Source organism: Oryctolagus cuniculus, chromosome 3 (genome assembly GCF_964237555.1).
Source record: "Oryctolagus cuniculus chromosome 3, mOryCun1.1, whole genome shotgun sequence".
NCBI lineage: Eukaryota > Metazoa > Chordata > Mammalia > Lagomorpha > Leporidae > Oryctolagus > Oryctolagus cuniculus.
In genome coordinates this window covers 90,376,937-90,389,915 of record NC_091434.1, presented here as the reverse complement: position 1 = coordinate 90,389,915, position 12,979 = coordinate 90,376,937, and the positions used below count along the sequence as shown (strand labels likewise).

Sequence of the window (12,979 nt, the reverse complement as noted above, 5' to 3'; positions counted from 1 at the left end):
TGTTTTCCTTCATGATAGCAACTGCAAAATGTGCTTTGGTAGATATATAAAAACAAATTTTAAAGCTAAATCAATCCATAAACGTTAGGGTGTTCCCAAAGTTCTGTTGGGTGAGATTGTTGCCTGGCTGAATTTGAATTTCTATCCAGTTTAAAAATTGAAGATTTGGGAATGGTGAAGCAGCCATCTCTCCCACCATTAGAATGCTTGGGCATAGTCTGGTTTTTCTTTGAACACTAAGTTCTGTAAAAACATTGTTTCTCTTGTTCATCACTTAGGATTAGCATTTAACACAGAGCTGTGCATATTAGGTGTATCCCTTTGCTAGAGCAGTCGCTCCCTGTGAGTCTCAAGTACATTGAGAAACTTGGATAGAGCAGCACTAACTATTACAGCTTTAAAATAACAAGCAGAAAACCATTACTGGTTGTCTTTACCCCTTGCCCTGTTAATGCTGTCACCACATACTACCAGCCTACTTGATATAAATGGAGGAAATCAGGTTAGAACTGGATCCCATGGCTGTTTCTTAAACTGCAGGCTAGCTAGGTGAACAAAATTATGGATGGAGTCTTTAAAATTTTTACTGCATTTTTAAAAATGCATTTTAAAGATTTCACAATTTAGTGTGAGAAATTTGCTAAAATCATTGAAAAAGTTCAACCATGTTTATTGCAGAATTAAAGGTTTTTATTAGTTGCCAGCTTATTATGAGTTTTTTCTATTGGCTCTATAACTTTAGAACTGGATTACAAATAAAAGCAGTAGCATTCAGTAAGCAAAGAATGTGCCAAACATGTTCAGTATCCTTATTTTAGAACATTAAATATTTTTATATAAAGACTCTGAGTTGATGTCATCATGATACAATATTGTAGAAGCTTTTAAAATGTCTGTTCTGAAGTTTAAAACCCAAAGGAGATATTGATAATGGCAGCTTTTACAGATTATATAGGTTTAATGTCTGATTTCATATGCAGTTTCAGAAAGTGAAGAAGTGATTTAGTTTAACTGATAATGACATTTGTTTTACAGGAGAATTACTGACACCCATATAGTCATAAATTAAGGGATGGTACAATTGTAAGTAGGTTGACAAAAATTTGGGCAGCTTGAGAAATATGGGTAATAGTGGAAAGTCTAAACTGAAGTACTGACTGCGGAATCTTAAGTCCTGCAGACAGGTGTAATACTTGTAAGTACTAAATAGCTTCAACGTAGTTGGCTGGGAGCATGCCGGTCCTGCCAGTCCTCTGTACTGTGCCGTACATCCAGCCTTCGTCGATAGCTTGAACATTGACGATAGCGTCTCCATCTTTGAAGGACACCTCGTCTGCGTCAGCAGCCATGTAATCATACATGGCACGGAAGATTTTCTGTTCGTGAGGGTGGAGAAAGAAGACACTAGATAATGGTTTTATAACAAGCGAAACGACTATAAGGTCTCTTATGATTTTAATATATAAACTTACATTGTACAAAAGAATATACAACCAATCGCCAAGGAAGTAAAAACCCACAGAATAGAAAATACTTGAAGATGATATCTGATAGGGGATTAATAGCCAGAATATGTAAGAAACTATAACTCAAGGAAAGAGCTTCAGAGAGGCTTTATCCTTAAGGAGATAAACTTCCAATAAACATAAAAATATGCTGTACATCAGTCATCAGGGAAATGCAAATGAAAACCAAAACAGCACACACCAGAATGGTGATAGCTGTTGAGACAAGTGTTGGAATGCAAAAAGGCATTGTCACCTTGGAAAACACCTTGGCAATGATTACATTAAATAGCATTGAACGGGCAGTTCTGCTTGCTGGATATATATTTAAAGATGACACCCTTTTTATTGTGAATCCTTGTAGCCACACATTAATATTGAAAAGATTTTATGTAATAATCATGCCTTTAAAAACTTCTTTGGTCTGGGTCTGAATATAACCAGTTGACTATGACATGCATATTCCCAAATACTATTGGCATATCATTCTTTGTGCTGAATAGCTTTTATTGGTATGATCGAAAATTTCCAATGTTAAAAATTGTAAAGGCTGCAATTAAGCCTTATGATTGTGACACCTCTATCACATGTAAGTGTCTATGTGTGGCATAGGTTTCTGATGCCAGCTTCCTGCCACTGTGGGCCCTGGGAAACAGTGATTATGGTTCAGGTGATTGGGTTTGGCCACCCTTGTAGGAAACCTGGATTGAGTTCCTGGCTCCTGGCTTAAAGCCCCAACCAAGACATTTTCTGGCAATTGGGGAGTGAACCAGCGGATACGAGTGCTCTGTCTTCCCTCTGCCTCTCCAAAACAAAACTTCTTTGATTCCATATAAAGGTAAATCTCATTCTCTTTGTTGGAAAGAATTTGACACCTTAGTAATACCACAGGATAAAAAATGTCCAGAAAAATGGAAACGGCCAAGTAATTTTTTTTTTCTCAGATTCTAGTGAATAGGATAGTGTTGGCCTTTGGGCAAACACTTTGAACTGACACTATACCTTTAAAACTTTCTTCGAACAATAAACATTAATGTACATATAATTTACCATAAGTTATTCATACTCTTCTAAGCCTTTCTTATTTTAAGGGGAGAGGAATGAATTATTTGTATTTTAGAATGCTCTATACTTTTGAGGTACTGACGCTATTATGTATACTCTAAATATTCTAGTCAGATGTTTTGGTTATAGAAGCATCTAAAATTTTATGGTCAAATCTATTAAGGTTTATTTGACTCCACTAACTCTCAAATAAAAATTTTTTTAAGAAAAGGGGCCATCGCTATGGCACAGTGGGTTAAATCCCTGGCCTGCAGCACCAGCATCCCATAGGAGTGCCGGTTCAAGTCCCAGCTGCTCCATTTCTCAATCAGCTCCCTGCTAAAGACCTGGGAAAGAAGTGGAAGATTGCCCAAGTCCTTGGGCCCCTGCACTCCTATAGGAAACCCAGAAGAAGCTCCTGGCTTTGATCGGCCCAGCTCTGGCCATTTGGGGAGTGAACCAGCAGATGGAAGTCTCTCTCTACCTCTTTGTGACTGTCTTTCAACTCAACAAATCTTTAAAAGATTTTTATTTAAGGGTAGAGTTCCAGAGAGAGAGTGATCTTCCACAGCTTAACCTGTGCCACTGGGCACAGTCTTTTTCTTGAAACGAAAAGAAAAAAATGTATTTGAAAGAGGATAGACAGAGAGAGGTCTTCCATCTGCTGGTTCACTCTCCAGCTGGCCACACCAGCAAGAGCTGCACCAATCTGAACCAAGGAGCCAGGAGCTTTCTACTTTTCCCAGGCTGCAGGAGAGAGCTAGATTGGAAGTGGAGCAGCCGTGACTTGGAACTGGCGCCCATAAGGGATGCTGGCACTGCAGGTGGTAGCTTTACCTGTTATGCCACAGCGCTGGCCCCTAGTCTTTTTCTTTACACTTAAAAACATTCCCCAGGTCCAGTAAAATAGTGTCCCCTTCTGAGTACCTTAACAGATGTGCCTCTTAGATTGAGATCTTTGGGACTATTTTTTTCCTGAAGAAATAACTAGTTATCCCAGATTCACAGAAGTATAATTCATTCATTCACTCCTTCCTGACTTTTGGGCACGTTTCATTACTTCATCTATTTTTATATCTGATGCCATGCCAAATCTATACTTTTTTTTTTTTTTTTTTTTTTTTTGGACAGGCAGAGTGGACAGTGAGAGAGAGAGACAGAGAGAAAGGTCTTCCTTTGCCGTTGGTTCACCCTCCAATGGCCGCCGCGGTCGGCGCGCTGCGGCCGGCGCACCGCGCTGATCCGATGGCAGGAGCCAGGAGCCAGGTGCTTTTCCTGGTCTCCCATGGGGTGCAGGGCCCATGCACCTGGGCCATCCTCCACTGCACTCCCTGGCCACAGCAGAGGGCTGGCCTGGAAGAGGGGCAACCGGGACAGAATCCGGCGCCCCGACCGGGACTAGAACCTGGTGTGCCGGCGCCGCTAGGCGGAGGATTAGCCTAGTGAGCCGCGGCGCCGGCCACCAAATCTATACTTAATTATAGTATTTCATGATTAAGAAGTTTCCTCTTAAAAACTAAACCTATTTTTTTTTTTTTTTTTTTGACAGGCAGAGTAGACAGACAGAGAAAGGTCTTTCTTTTTCCATTGGTTCACCCCCCAATGGCCGCTGTGGTCGGTGCACTGCACTGATCTGAAGCCAGGAGCCAGGTGCTTCTGGTCTCCCATGGGGTGCAGGGCCCATGGACTTGGGCCATCCTCCACTGCACTCCCGGGCCACAGCAGGGAGCTGGCCTGGAAGAGGAGCAACCGGGACAGAATCCGGCACCCCGACTGGGACTAGAACCTGGGGTGCTGGCACCACAGGTGGAGGATTAGCCTATTGAGCCACGGCGCCAGCCTTAACCGTTTTTTAAAATATATATTTTGAGAGAGCTATAGACAGAGAAAGGTCTTGCTGATTCACTTCCCAAATGGCCACCCCTGCTTCCCCAGGCCACAAGCAGAGAGCTGAATCAGAAGGAAAGCAGCTGGACATGAACCAGTGCCCGGATGGGATGCTGGCACCACAGGTGGAGTGTTAGGTTACTACTACACAGAACCAGTCCCTCCTCTTAACATTTTTTAACACTTGGTTCTTGCATCTGTTCTTTCAAATAAGTTTAGGATTAGCTTACTAATTTTTTTAAAAATAAGTTTATTTGAAAGGCAGAATTAGCTAGAGGGATAGATAGCTCCTCCATCTGCTGGTTTACTCCCCAAATGGCCAGGGCTGGTCCACGTAGAAGCCTGGAACTCCATCCCATCCAGGGACCCAAGCATGTTAGCAGAGAGCCAGGATACAAATTCAGCAGCTGGGACACAAACCAGCACTTACATGGGATGCAAGCAACGGCTTAACCTGCTATGCCACAACATGGGCCCAACAAACGCATTTTTAAAAATATATATTTGTAAAGGCAGAGCCACACCAAGAGACCTATCTGCAGGTTCATTCCCCTAAGTTCCTGAAACAGTACTGGACCAGTCCAAAAGTCAGAAACTTCATGATCTCCCACCTGGATGGCAGAGAATTAGGAACTTGGGCTATCATCTGCTGCCTTCTAGGTATATTTGCAAGAAGCTGCATCAGAAGCAGAACTTGATTCCAAGCACTCCAGTATGAGCTAGCTGTGGACACTGTAAGTAGCAGCTTAACCTGCTGCACTGTAACACCTGTCTTGACATATGAGGATTTATTTTTTATTGCCATCAGGATTTTGGTGCCTTGGATTTATTGACTTCAGGGGGAAAAATGTCTATCATCTTCCTTTCATAAGAAACAATGGGTCTCAGAAGATAGTTGTAGTCCTACAAAAACATTTTAATCCTATTGTTTGATGACATGAATAAGGATTTTTAAGGTGCCAGCGCCATGGTGCAGTAGGTTAATCCTCCGCCTGCGGCACCAGCATCCCGTATGGGCACCGGTTCTAGTCCCGGCTGCTCCTCTTCCAATCCAGCTCTCTGCTATGACCTGGGAAAGCAGAAGATGGCCCAAGTCCTTGGGCCCCTGCACCCGTGTGGGAGACTGTGTGGCGCAGCTCTGGCCGTTGCCGCCAACTTGGGAGTGAACCAATGGAAGGAAGACCTTTCTCTCTGTTTCTCCCTCTGTCTGTAACTCTACCTCTCAAATAAATAAATCTTTAAAAAAAAGGGGGGGGGTTTAAAAAGCCTGGTGAATGGTTAACATGATTCGATTACCTTTTCAGTATATATTAGTAGGGGAGATCTAAGTGTTTGCATGTATATACGTGTGTGCATGTATATGTACATACTTGAAAGATTCCAAGAAGCAAATACTTTGCCTTTATTAAAAAAAAAATGATTGTATAGGGGCCGGCACTATGGCATAGCAGGTAGAGATACAAACTGCAGTGCCAGCATCCCGTATGGGCACTAGTTCCGATCCAGCTCTCTGCTATGGCCTGGGAAAGCAGCGGGAGATGGCCCGACTCCTTGAGCACCCACATGGAAGAAACTCCAGGCTCCTGGCTTGAGATTATCCCAGTTGCGGCCATTTGGGGAGTGAACCAGTGGATGAGACCTCTCTCTGCCTAATTTCAAATCTTTAAAAAACAAATTGTATAGTACTTTTTATTAACTTGGGTTTGATAAGATTTAACCATTAACATGTAAAAGCATTAATTAAAGTAGAAAAATCATTAAATAATAAAGGCCGAAATACCTATAATCATTTTACACACACTGGAAAACAAGAATGCATTGAGTAAGTTCTTCATTATTTACTTACCCCGGCAGTAGATGGATGGGATGGGATAGAGGATAATGTCGTCTGTTGGGTAGCAACTGAAGATGATCGCTGTTGTGGGAGCTCTGTGGTTTTTACATGTTTGTAAGCTGAAAAGAAGGAAAAAGCAGTTTGCAAGCAGAAAACAAGGCTAGATGTTATTTAATCTGGGCACTGTTGTCTTTTTCCCCAACTTAAATCATTTCTAGGGGCTGTGAGTTACATTGCCTCCTGAGATGCCCCATCCCATATGAGCACAGGTTCTAGTCCTGGCTGCTCCATTTCCAATCCAGCTCCCTACTAATGTGCCTAGGAAAGCCAGAGAAGATGGCCCAAGGACTTGGGCAGTTGCCACCCATGTGGGAGACCAGATGGAGTTCCAAACTCCCAGCTTTGGCTTGGCCAATGTGGCCATTTATGGTGCAAATCAGGGGATGGAAGATTCTCCCTAACTCTGCCTTTCAAATAAATAAAAATAATCTTAAATCCCAAAAAGCATCTACTATGATGGGAAATAATCTCAAAGATTTTTCTCTTCCAGTTTTTGAAAGTTCTGAATATTAGATATTTTTTTCCTATGGTGTCAAATGGTACCTAAGTAAATAATTTCAAGTGGAAAAATGGGGGGACAGAAATCAGCTACTGGGGGGCCAGCACTGCCATATATCACGTTAAGCTGCTACTTGCGATATAGGCATCCCTTATCTCAACACCAGTTCCTGTGCTGGCTGTTCCTCTTCTGATCCAGGTTCCTGCTAATACACTTGGAAAAGCAGATGGCACAAGTGCTTGGGTCCCTGCCACCCAAATGGGAAACACAGATGGAGTTCCAGGCTCTTGACTTGGCCTGGCTCAGCCTTGGCTGATGCAGCTATTTGGGGAGTGAACCAGTGGATGGAAGTCTGCTCTCTCTGTAAGTCTACTTTTTAAATAAACTCTTTAATAAATCAAGTATTGGCAATTTTTTTTCATTTTCATTTGTGTGTGGATTTGTAATAAATGCTGGCATGTGAAGCATTAATGCAAGTTAAAATGTTACAGTGGACAAGTTTCAGCAGTGCAACTTTATATAAATTATAAATAAACCTGTTAACTCTTTTCTGAACCATGCCAGAATTCGAGGTTTTTTCTTTTTTAATACAGCAACTAAATGGTGTTACATTTTTATCATATAGTAGATTCCAGCCATTTAACTATACTTTTATGAGTTGTGCTGCATGGAAGAACATGTTTTAATGTGTATCTTTTGTGCTATTCCTATATAAGTATGATATTTTATTTATTTATTTTTTATTTTTTGACAGGCAGAGTGGACAGTGAGAGAGAAAGGTCTTCCTTTTGCCGTTGGTTCACCCTCCAATGGCCGCCGCGGCCGGCGCGCTGCGGCCAGCGCACTGTGCTGATCCGAAGGCAGGAGCCAGGTACTTCTGGTCTCCCATGGGGTGCAGGGCCCAAGGACTTGAGCCATCCTCCACTGCACTCCCTGGCCACAGCAGAGAGCTGGCCTGGAAGAGGGGCAACCGGGACAGAATCCGGCGCCCTGACAGGGACTAGAACCCGGTGCGCTGGCGCCGCAAGGCGGAGGATTAGCCCTAGTGAGCTGCGGCGCCGGCCCAGTATGCTATTATAGTATGTCAAACTATAATGATTCCAAGAAGGGAGGTTCTAATAAAATTAATGACAATGAAACATGTAACTTCAGGTAACTCTCCACAATTATAGTCTTTGCTCATTTGAAGAAAGTATCCAATTTTTTTTTCTATGCAGAGAATATCCCTTACAGTACTATCTGTAAGCTGCCTAGCCATGCCTTTACGGTCAGCACCATCCACTGGTACCTGCTGAGGCTGTGGACAAGAAGATGCCCCCGTCGCTGTAGGTGGAGAGGCGATGGTCTGCACCTTCTGAATGCTCAGACTTCTCTTCACCCCCACTGATGCTCAGTGCACTGGCAGATCGCGACTGTTCCCGGCTCCGGCGCTGAGCTTGGACTGCGAGAGATGATTGAAAGAGGTGTAGCAAAAATGAAATGTCTATGGTAATAATGCTTCACAGCTACTGAATCTCAGGTGTTAATTTGCAAACCAGGGTTTTTAAGTAGCTTTCCATGGATAACGCCCTCAGAACTCTTGTGATACAAATTGGGAGCTCAAGTAAATGGCCAAGGGTCATAATACAGGAAGTGGTGCAGCCAGGTTTCATATCCAATAGTCTGTCTTTAACTACTACTTCCACCCTGCCCATTTTCCTGGTTCACCAAAAAGAACAGACAAGTAATAGTTATATCAAACTCTGTCTTCAGTTTTTCTACAAAGTCCTCCCTAACTACCAAATTTAGATGCTCTTTTTGGTGTGTGTTCCATGTCAGGGAGTATACTACAAGGTGTAACTACAGACTGACTCTTCATCTGTAGGCTAGAAGTCACTTGTTTGAGAACTGGCACTAGGCAGGTACTTCAGAACTTATGGGAAATTGAATTAAAAAATAAGTTTGGAGGTCAGGTGTTTGGCATAGTGGTTAAATCGCTGCTTGAGATGCCTGCATCCCCTAACAGAATACCCATGTTCGTGTCCTGGCTCCAGGTTCCTACAAATACAGTACCCTGGAAGACAGCAGTGATAGCTCAAGTGCTCGTGTCCTAACACCTACATAGCAGACCTGCATAGAGTTCTGGGCTCATCACTTTGGCCTGGCGCACCCCTGGTGGTTGTGGACATGTGAGGTGTAAATCAGCAGATGGAAGATCTCTGTGTCTTTCTCCATTTTAAGTAATTTTTAAAAAGATAATTTTTAGTCTCTCTGTGTAACTATTTCAAATAAATAAATAAATCTTAAAAAATAAAAGATAAGTTTTAGTATAAAAAATTAAAATCTACGTATAGTTCTTCATCATATGTGTTTTTGTGCCGAATGCACATGTTAAAATTAAAAACCCTGGGAGCTTCAGAGCCTAAGGGTCAATTGCTAGGCCACTATATGGTGCTGCTGACATTGTATACCTTTTGCAGCATAACATACCATTAATCATGTGTAAACTGCGGGACTGAATGTTGTCTTCTGCTGGATCGTAGTCAAAAACTGAGCCAGGATTAGTACGCCAGACACGTAAACCTGAAAGGAAAACCAGTGATCAGGGCAGATAAGTGTTCTTGTGTACTTCCAATAACTTGAAAAGCAAGGCATGAATTTAAACAACCCCAGGAGGATGGAATTACTCTTATTCAGTAGAGGTTCCGGTCATGCCTTGACAGAGCACAAAGACAAGGTAGAACAGAAGTCAGCTTTACAAACTGAGATCATGGGGATTTTCTTTTAAACATACTCAAAACAGATTGAAATCGTTTATACTTGACTTGATGTAGGTAATGTCATTTTTGTTCTCGGTTACCTGTAACAGTCTCCTGGTCCTGGTCATTTCGTTTTTGTTCCATTTCTACCACTTTCCTCTGAATACCTCGGTAGTTGATGTCACTGAAGTCCTGCATATTCTTTTTTACTCTCTCAGTGATAGGATCAGTCACAACTGGTGTGAAACAACCCTTGTGTTTCTCAAAGTCTTCATGATATTTCACCTGAAATGTCACAAATTACCTTAATGAAAATACAATGGTGTGCCCATTTTTCCTTCTTTACATTTTCCAACAGGCCGGCCACCCAAGGCAAAGAATTTCTGACTCACGGTTGAGATGTGCCGTTGGGTTTCCCTCACCCGTCTCATCTCTGGAGTATCCAACACATAGGCTGCTTTACCTTGTATTTGTTTCCGGAAGCTATCAGAATAAAGAACCTATCAAAGAGAGACCAGGAATGAGTAAAGATCTTGGTGCTGTCCTAATTCTGAAGCCTCAAAGACTCTCCAGCAGATGGAGATGAAAGGAGCTGATGAGGACGAGCCCACCAGCTGAATCAGCTGGCGACCAACAGTGGGACAGGCTAGGATGAGGATGGGTGGGACTGGCTTCAGCAGAGAAAGGATTTGTTTGGCTTTGAAAATGAAAACTTCATTTTCAAAGGAGAGAGGGGCACAGTATAATTTTAAAGGGAAAATGAAGAAAGTGGCCTCTTGAATATGCTTGGAATTGTAATACCAGCACCAGCATATCTGATGGTATTTGGCACCAAATCTGATACTAAGGAAATGGAAAGAACTATCCTTTAAAAGAAATGATAATTTTGCTTAGGCTATGTCCAGGTTGTGTAATCCAACGTACTAATACAGAAATCAAAGTTCTCCAGGCACTAAAAACTCAAAATACCAAAGCCAAAAAAGGCATCCATTTCAGAGTGTTACTTGTCTCACAGAATACCCTAAAAATAAAGGAAAGCAGAGGATTGAGAATGTTAGGGAATCAGTTTGTTATAATTGGTTATAGAAAACTACCTCAGAGTATGGTGAAAGGGGAAAGAAAACACTGGGAATTAAATTGTTATATTTAGTATGATCACTTGGAATTTAAAAGCACAAATATGTTAATTATAATGTCAATTTTCAGTTGAATGAGAAAGTACGCATTTTATGGTGTTAAAACATTACTTTCCAAGATGTTGCATTTCTCTTTTTAAAATATTTTAGTGTGTTTTTCAGTGGAATGAGAAAGGCATGGTTTCATGATGTTAAAAATGTTATTTTCCAACTTGTTGCACTACTGTTTTTTAATCCTAGGAAATACCGAGCTAATATTTTCTTGGTTGCGCTTAGCTCTCTCCATCTCGGGAGTAACAGGTGTCGGAGTTGCTTTTCTCATATTCTCTTTGTACAATACCTGGGGGAGCCAAGAGAGCATCCAGACATCAGAGACCAGAAAACTAGTTCTGAAAAATCATCATTTAGCTGGTGTTATGGCTCAATTATATCACACTGCTATATGAAACGCCTCAGGAAGATAAAGCCATTAAGATGTTATGGTAGGAAGCAAAAGATGAAGAAAGAAGTGAAATCAGTATGAGTTGGTGGGGTTGGTTTGTTTTTTTAAGTGGGCAGGGAATTTTAAAAGCTACACAAAAATTTTGGAAACACTGTGAGACAAATTAGTGGCTTGTTAACTTTCAGTGATACATTTTTCCTTGAAATACCGAGCTAAAGTTTTCTTGGTTGCGTTTGACTCTTTCCATCTCAGGAGTAAAGGGTGTGGGGGTTGCCTTCCCCAGGTTTTCTTTGTATAACACCTGTGAGATACAGTCATACCCAAAAGTCACTAGGAGGCAATACTCACTATTAAATATGGTACAATTTGGGCAGAGAAGGCAAATGCTAGGATTAATCTACTAATAGAACAGCTCTCATAAAGAAAGCTTAAAAGTAGTTAATGGCAACAGCAAATGTACTATGATATTTAGAGGAGATTCAGGTGTAATTGGCAATTTTGTTTTTAACCTGGGATGGGGTTAGGAGCAGGCCAAACTGCAGAGGTTACTTTGCAAAATTAAAAGCACTTTTGTTTCTCAAGACAATACCGAGCTAATGTTTTCTTGATTGCGTTTGACTCTCTGCATCTCTGGAGTGACAGGGGTTGGGGTGCCTTTCCCCACATTTTCTTTGTACAAGACCTATTTGAGTCCAAGGGATCCACAAAGCCAAAAAGAAAAGAAAAAGAATTACAGTTATCAAAAAAGGAAATGGAATGGATCATTTTTGATGGGACTTAGGGTGCCAAACTATTAAGGCAATAAGGTTAGATGGAAAGCAGTGTATTTTCAAAGGAAGTTGAGTGTAGTTACAGCAACACACATGTTCCAGAGTAGGACCCAGCCCTGAAATCCTGGCAGACGGCAGGAGAAACTACAGTGCTCCCAGAGGGGATGCAGGACCACCATCATTTTAACGTTAGCCTATGAGTGCCAAGCCCCCAACAGATCATATGAAAGGAGCAGTGGACTCAACTCAGCTAGATAAGGTTGAGGTTGTTCCAGTAAAGCAGCTGGTGCCTGAACATTTTTGTGGCACTTCAGCTGTCACAGACCTATCAGTATCAGTTTTGCAGGCCTTCAGATATGGCCAAGGCTTTCTCTTACTTCTTTCCCTGTGGTGCCCTCTGCCTCTTGTCTTAGTTTAGGACAACATCAATGATATCAGTAAGGAGAAGTGTGTTTTTAGCTGTTACATCACCATCTTGGTAAACCAGTAGGAGACACAGTGACACATGAAGACAAATCCTCAACCCTGTCATTCTTGGGCACATGGAATAGTGAGTGGTTCTCAAAGTGGAGCCTCTGGACAGCAGGGTCAGTATCACCTGAGAACTTGTTAGAAATGCAGATTCTCTGGTCCCATATTCACACTAATGGAATAAGCAACTGGGACCCAGCGATCTGGTTTAACAAACCTCTGGGAGTTTCTGGTACATACTAGCATTTCATAAGCACTGCAGTAAAGGATCAGAGAAAGCTAAGATGGCATCAGCACTGAGGGCCATAAGGCAGCTCACTACTGAAAGCTGAAGTTCCCAAGCTAACTGCAATCCCCAGTTTATCAACATACACGATGTCACCAAGAACAAGTTTACCAGGAAGGATTTACTGAAATTATCACTTAAGACAATAAAGACAAAGCAACAAAAACACAAAATCCCTAAAACTGGTCAAATAACCATTCTAGTGACATTTTCCTTTTTAGGTAAATTGATGGTTACTAAACTATGCCTGGATCATAATTAACAGCATTATCTTTGAAGGAGGATCAGGGGTTATTTTTCCCAAGGT

General features: G+C 41.8%; 1 protein-coding gene across 48 annotated transcripts in view; it reads right to left on the bottom strand.

Moving 5' to 3' along the window:
* Positions 1 to 668: 668 nt before the first annotated feature.
* The window catches only part of NEB (nebulin), a 217,416-nt gene continuing 205,105 nt past the window's right edge, over positions 669 to 12,979 (bottom strand). For 23 of the 48 annotated variants that reach the window (XM_070070870.1, XM_070070876.1, XM_070070874.1 and 20 more), the window contains 9 exons: positions 11,735 to 11,827; positions 11,354 to 11,446; positions 10,951 to 11,043; positions 9,960 to 10,067; positions 9,669 to 9,852; positions 9,299 to 9,391; positions 8,118 to 8,270; positions 6,283 to 6,389; positions 669 to 1,376 (listed from right to left, as the gene is read on the bottom strand). In XM_070070870.1, coding sequence (XP_069926971.1) covers positions 1,203 to 1,376; positions 6,283 to 6,389; positions 8,118 to 8,270; positions 9,299 to 9,391; positions 9,669 to 9,852; positions 9,960 to 10,067; positions 10,951 to 11,043; positions 11,354 to 11,446; positions 11,735 to 11,827 — 1,098 coding nt within the window. In that variant the 3' untranslated portion in view covers positions 669 to 1,202. The remainder of the gene's footprint in view (positions 1,377 to 6,282; positions 6,390 to 8,117; positions 8,271 to 9,298; positions 9,392 to 9,668; positions 9,853 to 9,959; positions 10,068 to 10,950; positions 11,044 to 11,353; positions 11,447 to 11,734; positions 11,828 to 12,979) is intronic. The other 25 variants (XM_070070875.1, XM_070070886.1, XM_070070881.1 and 22 more) reach the window with 3 other exon arrangements.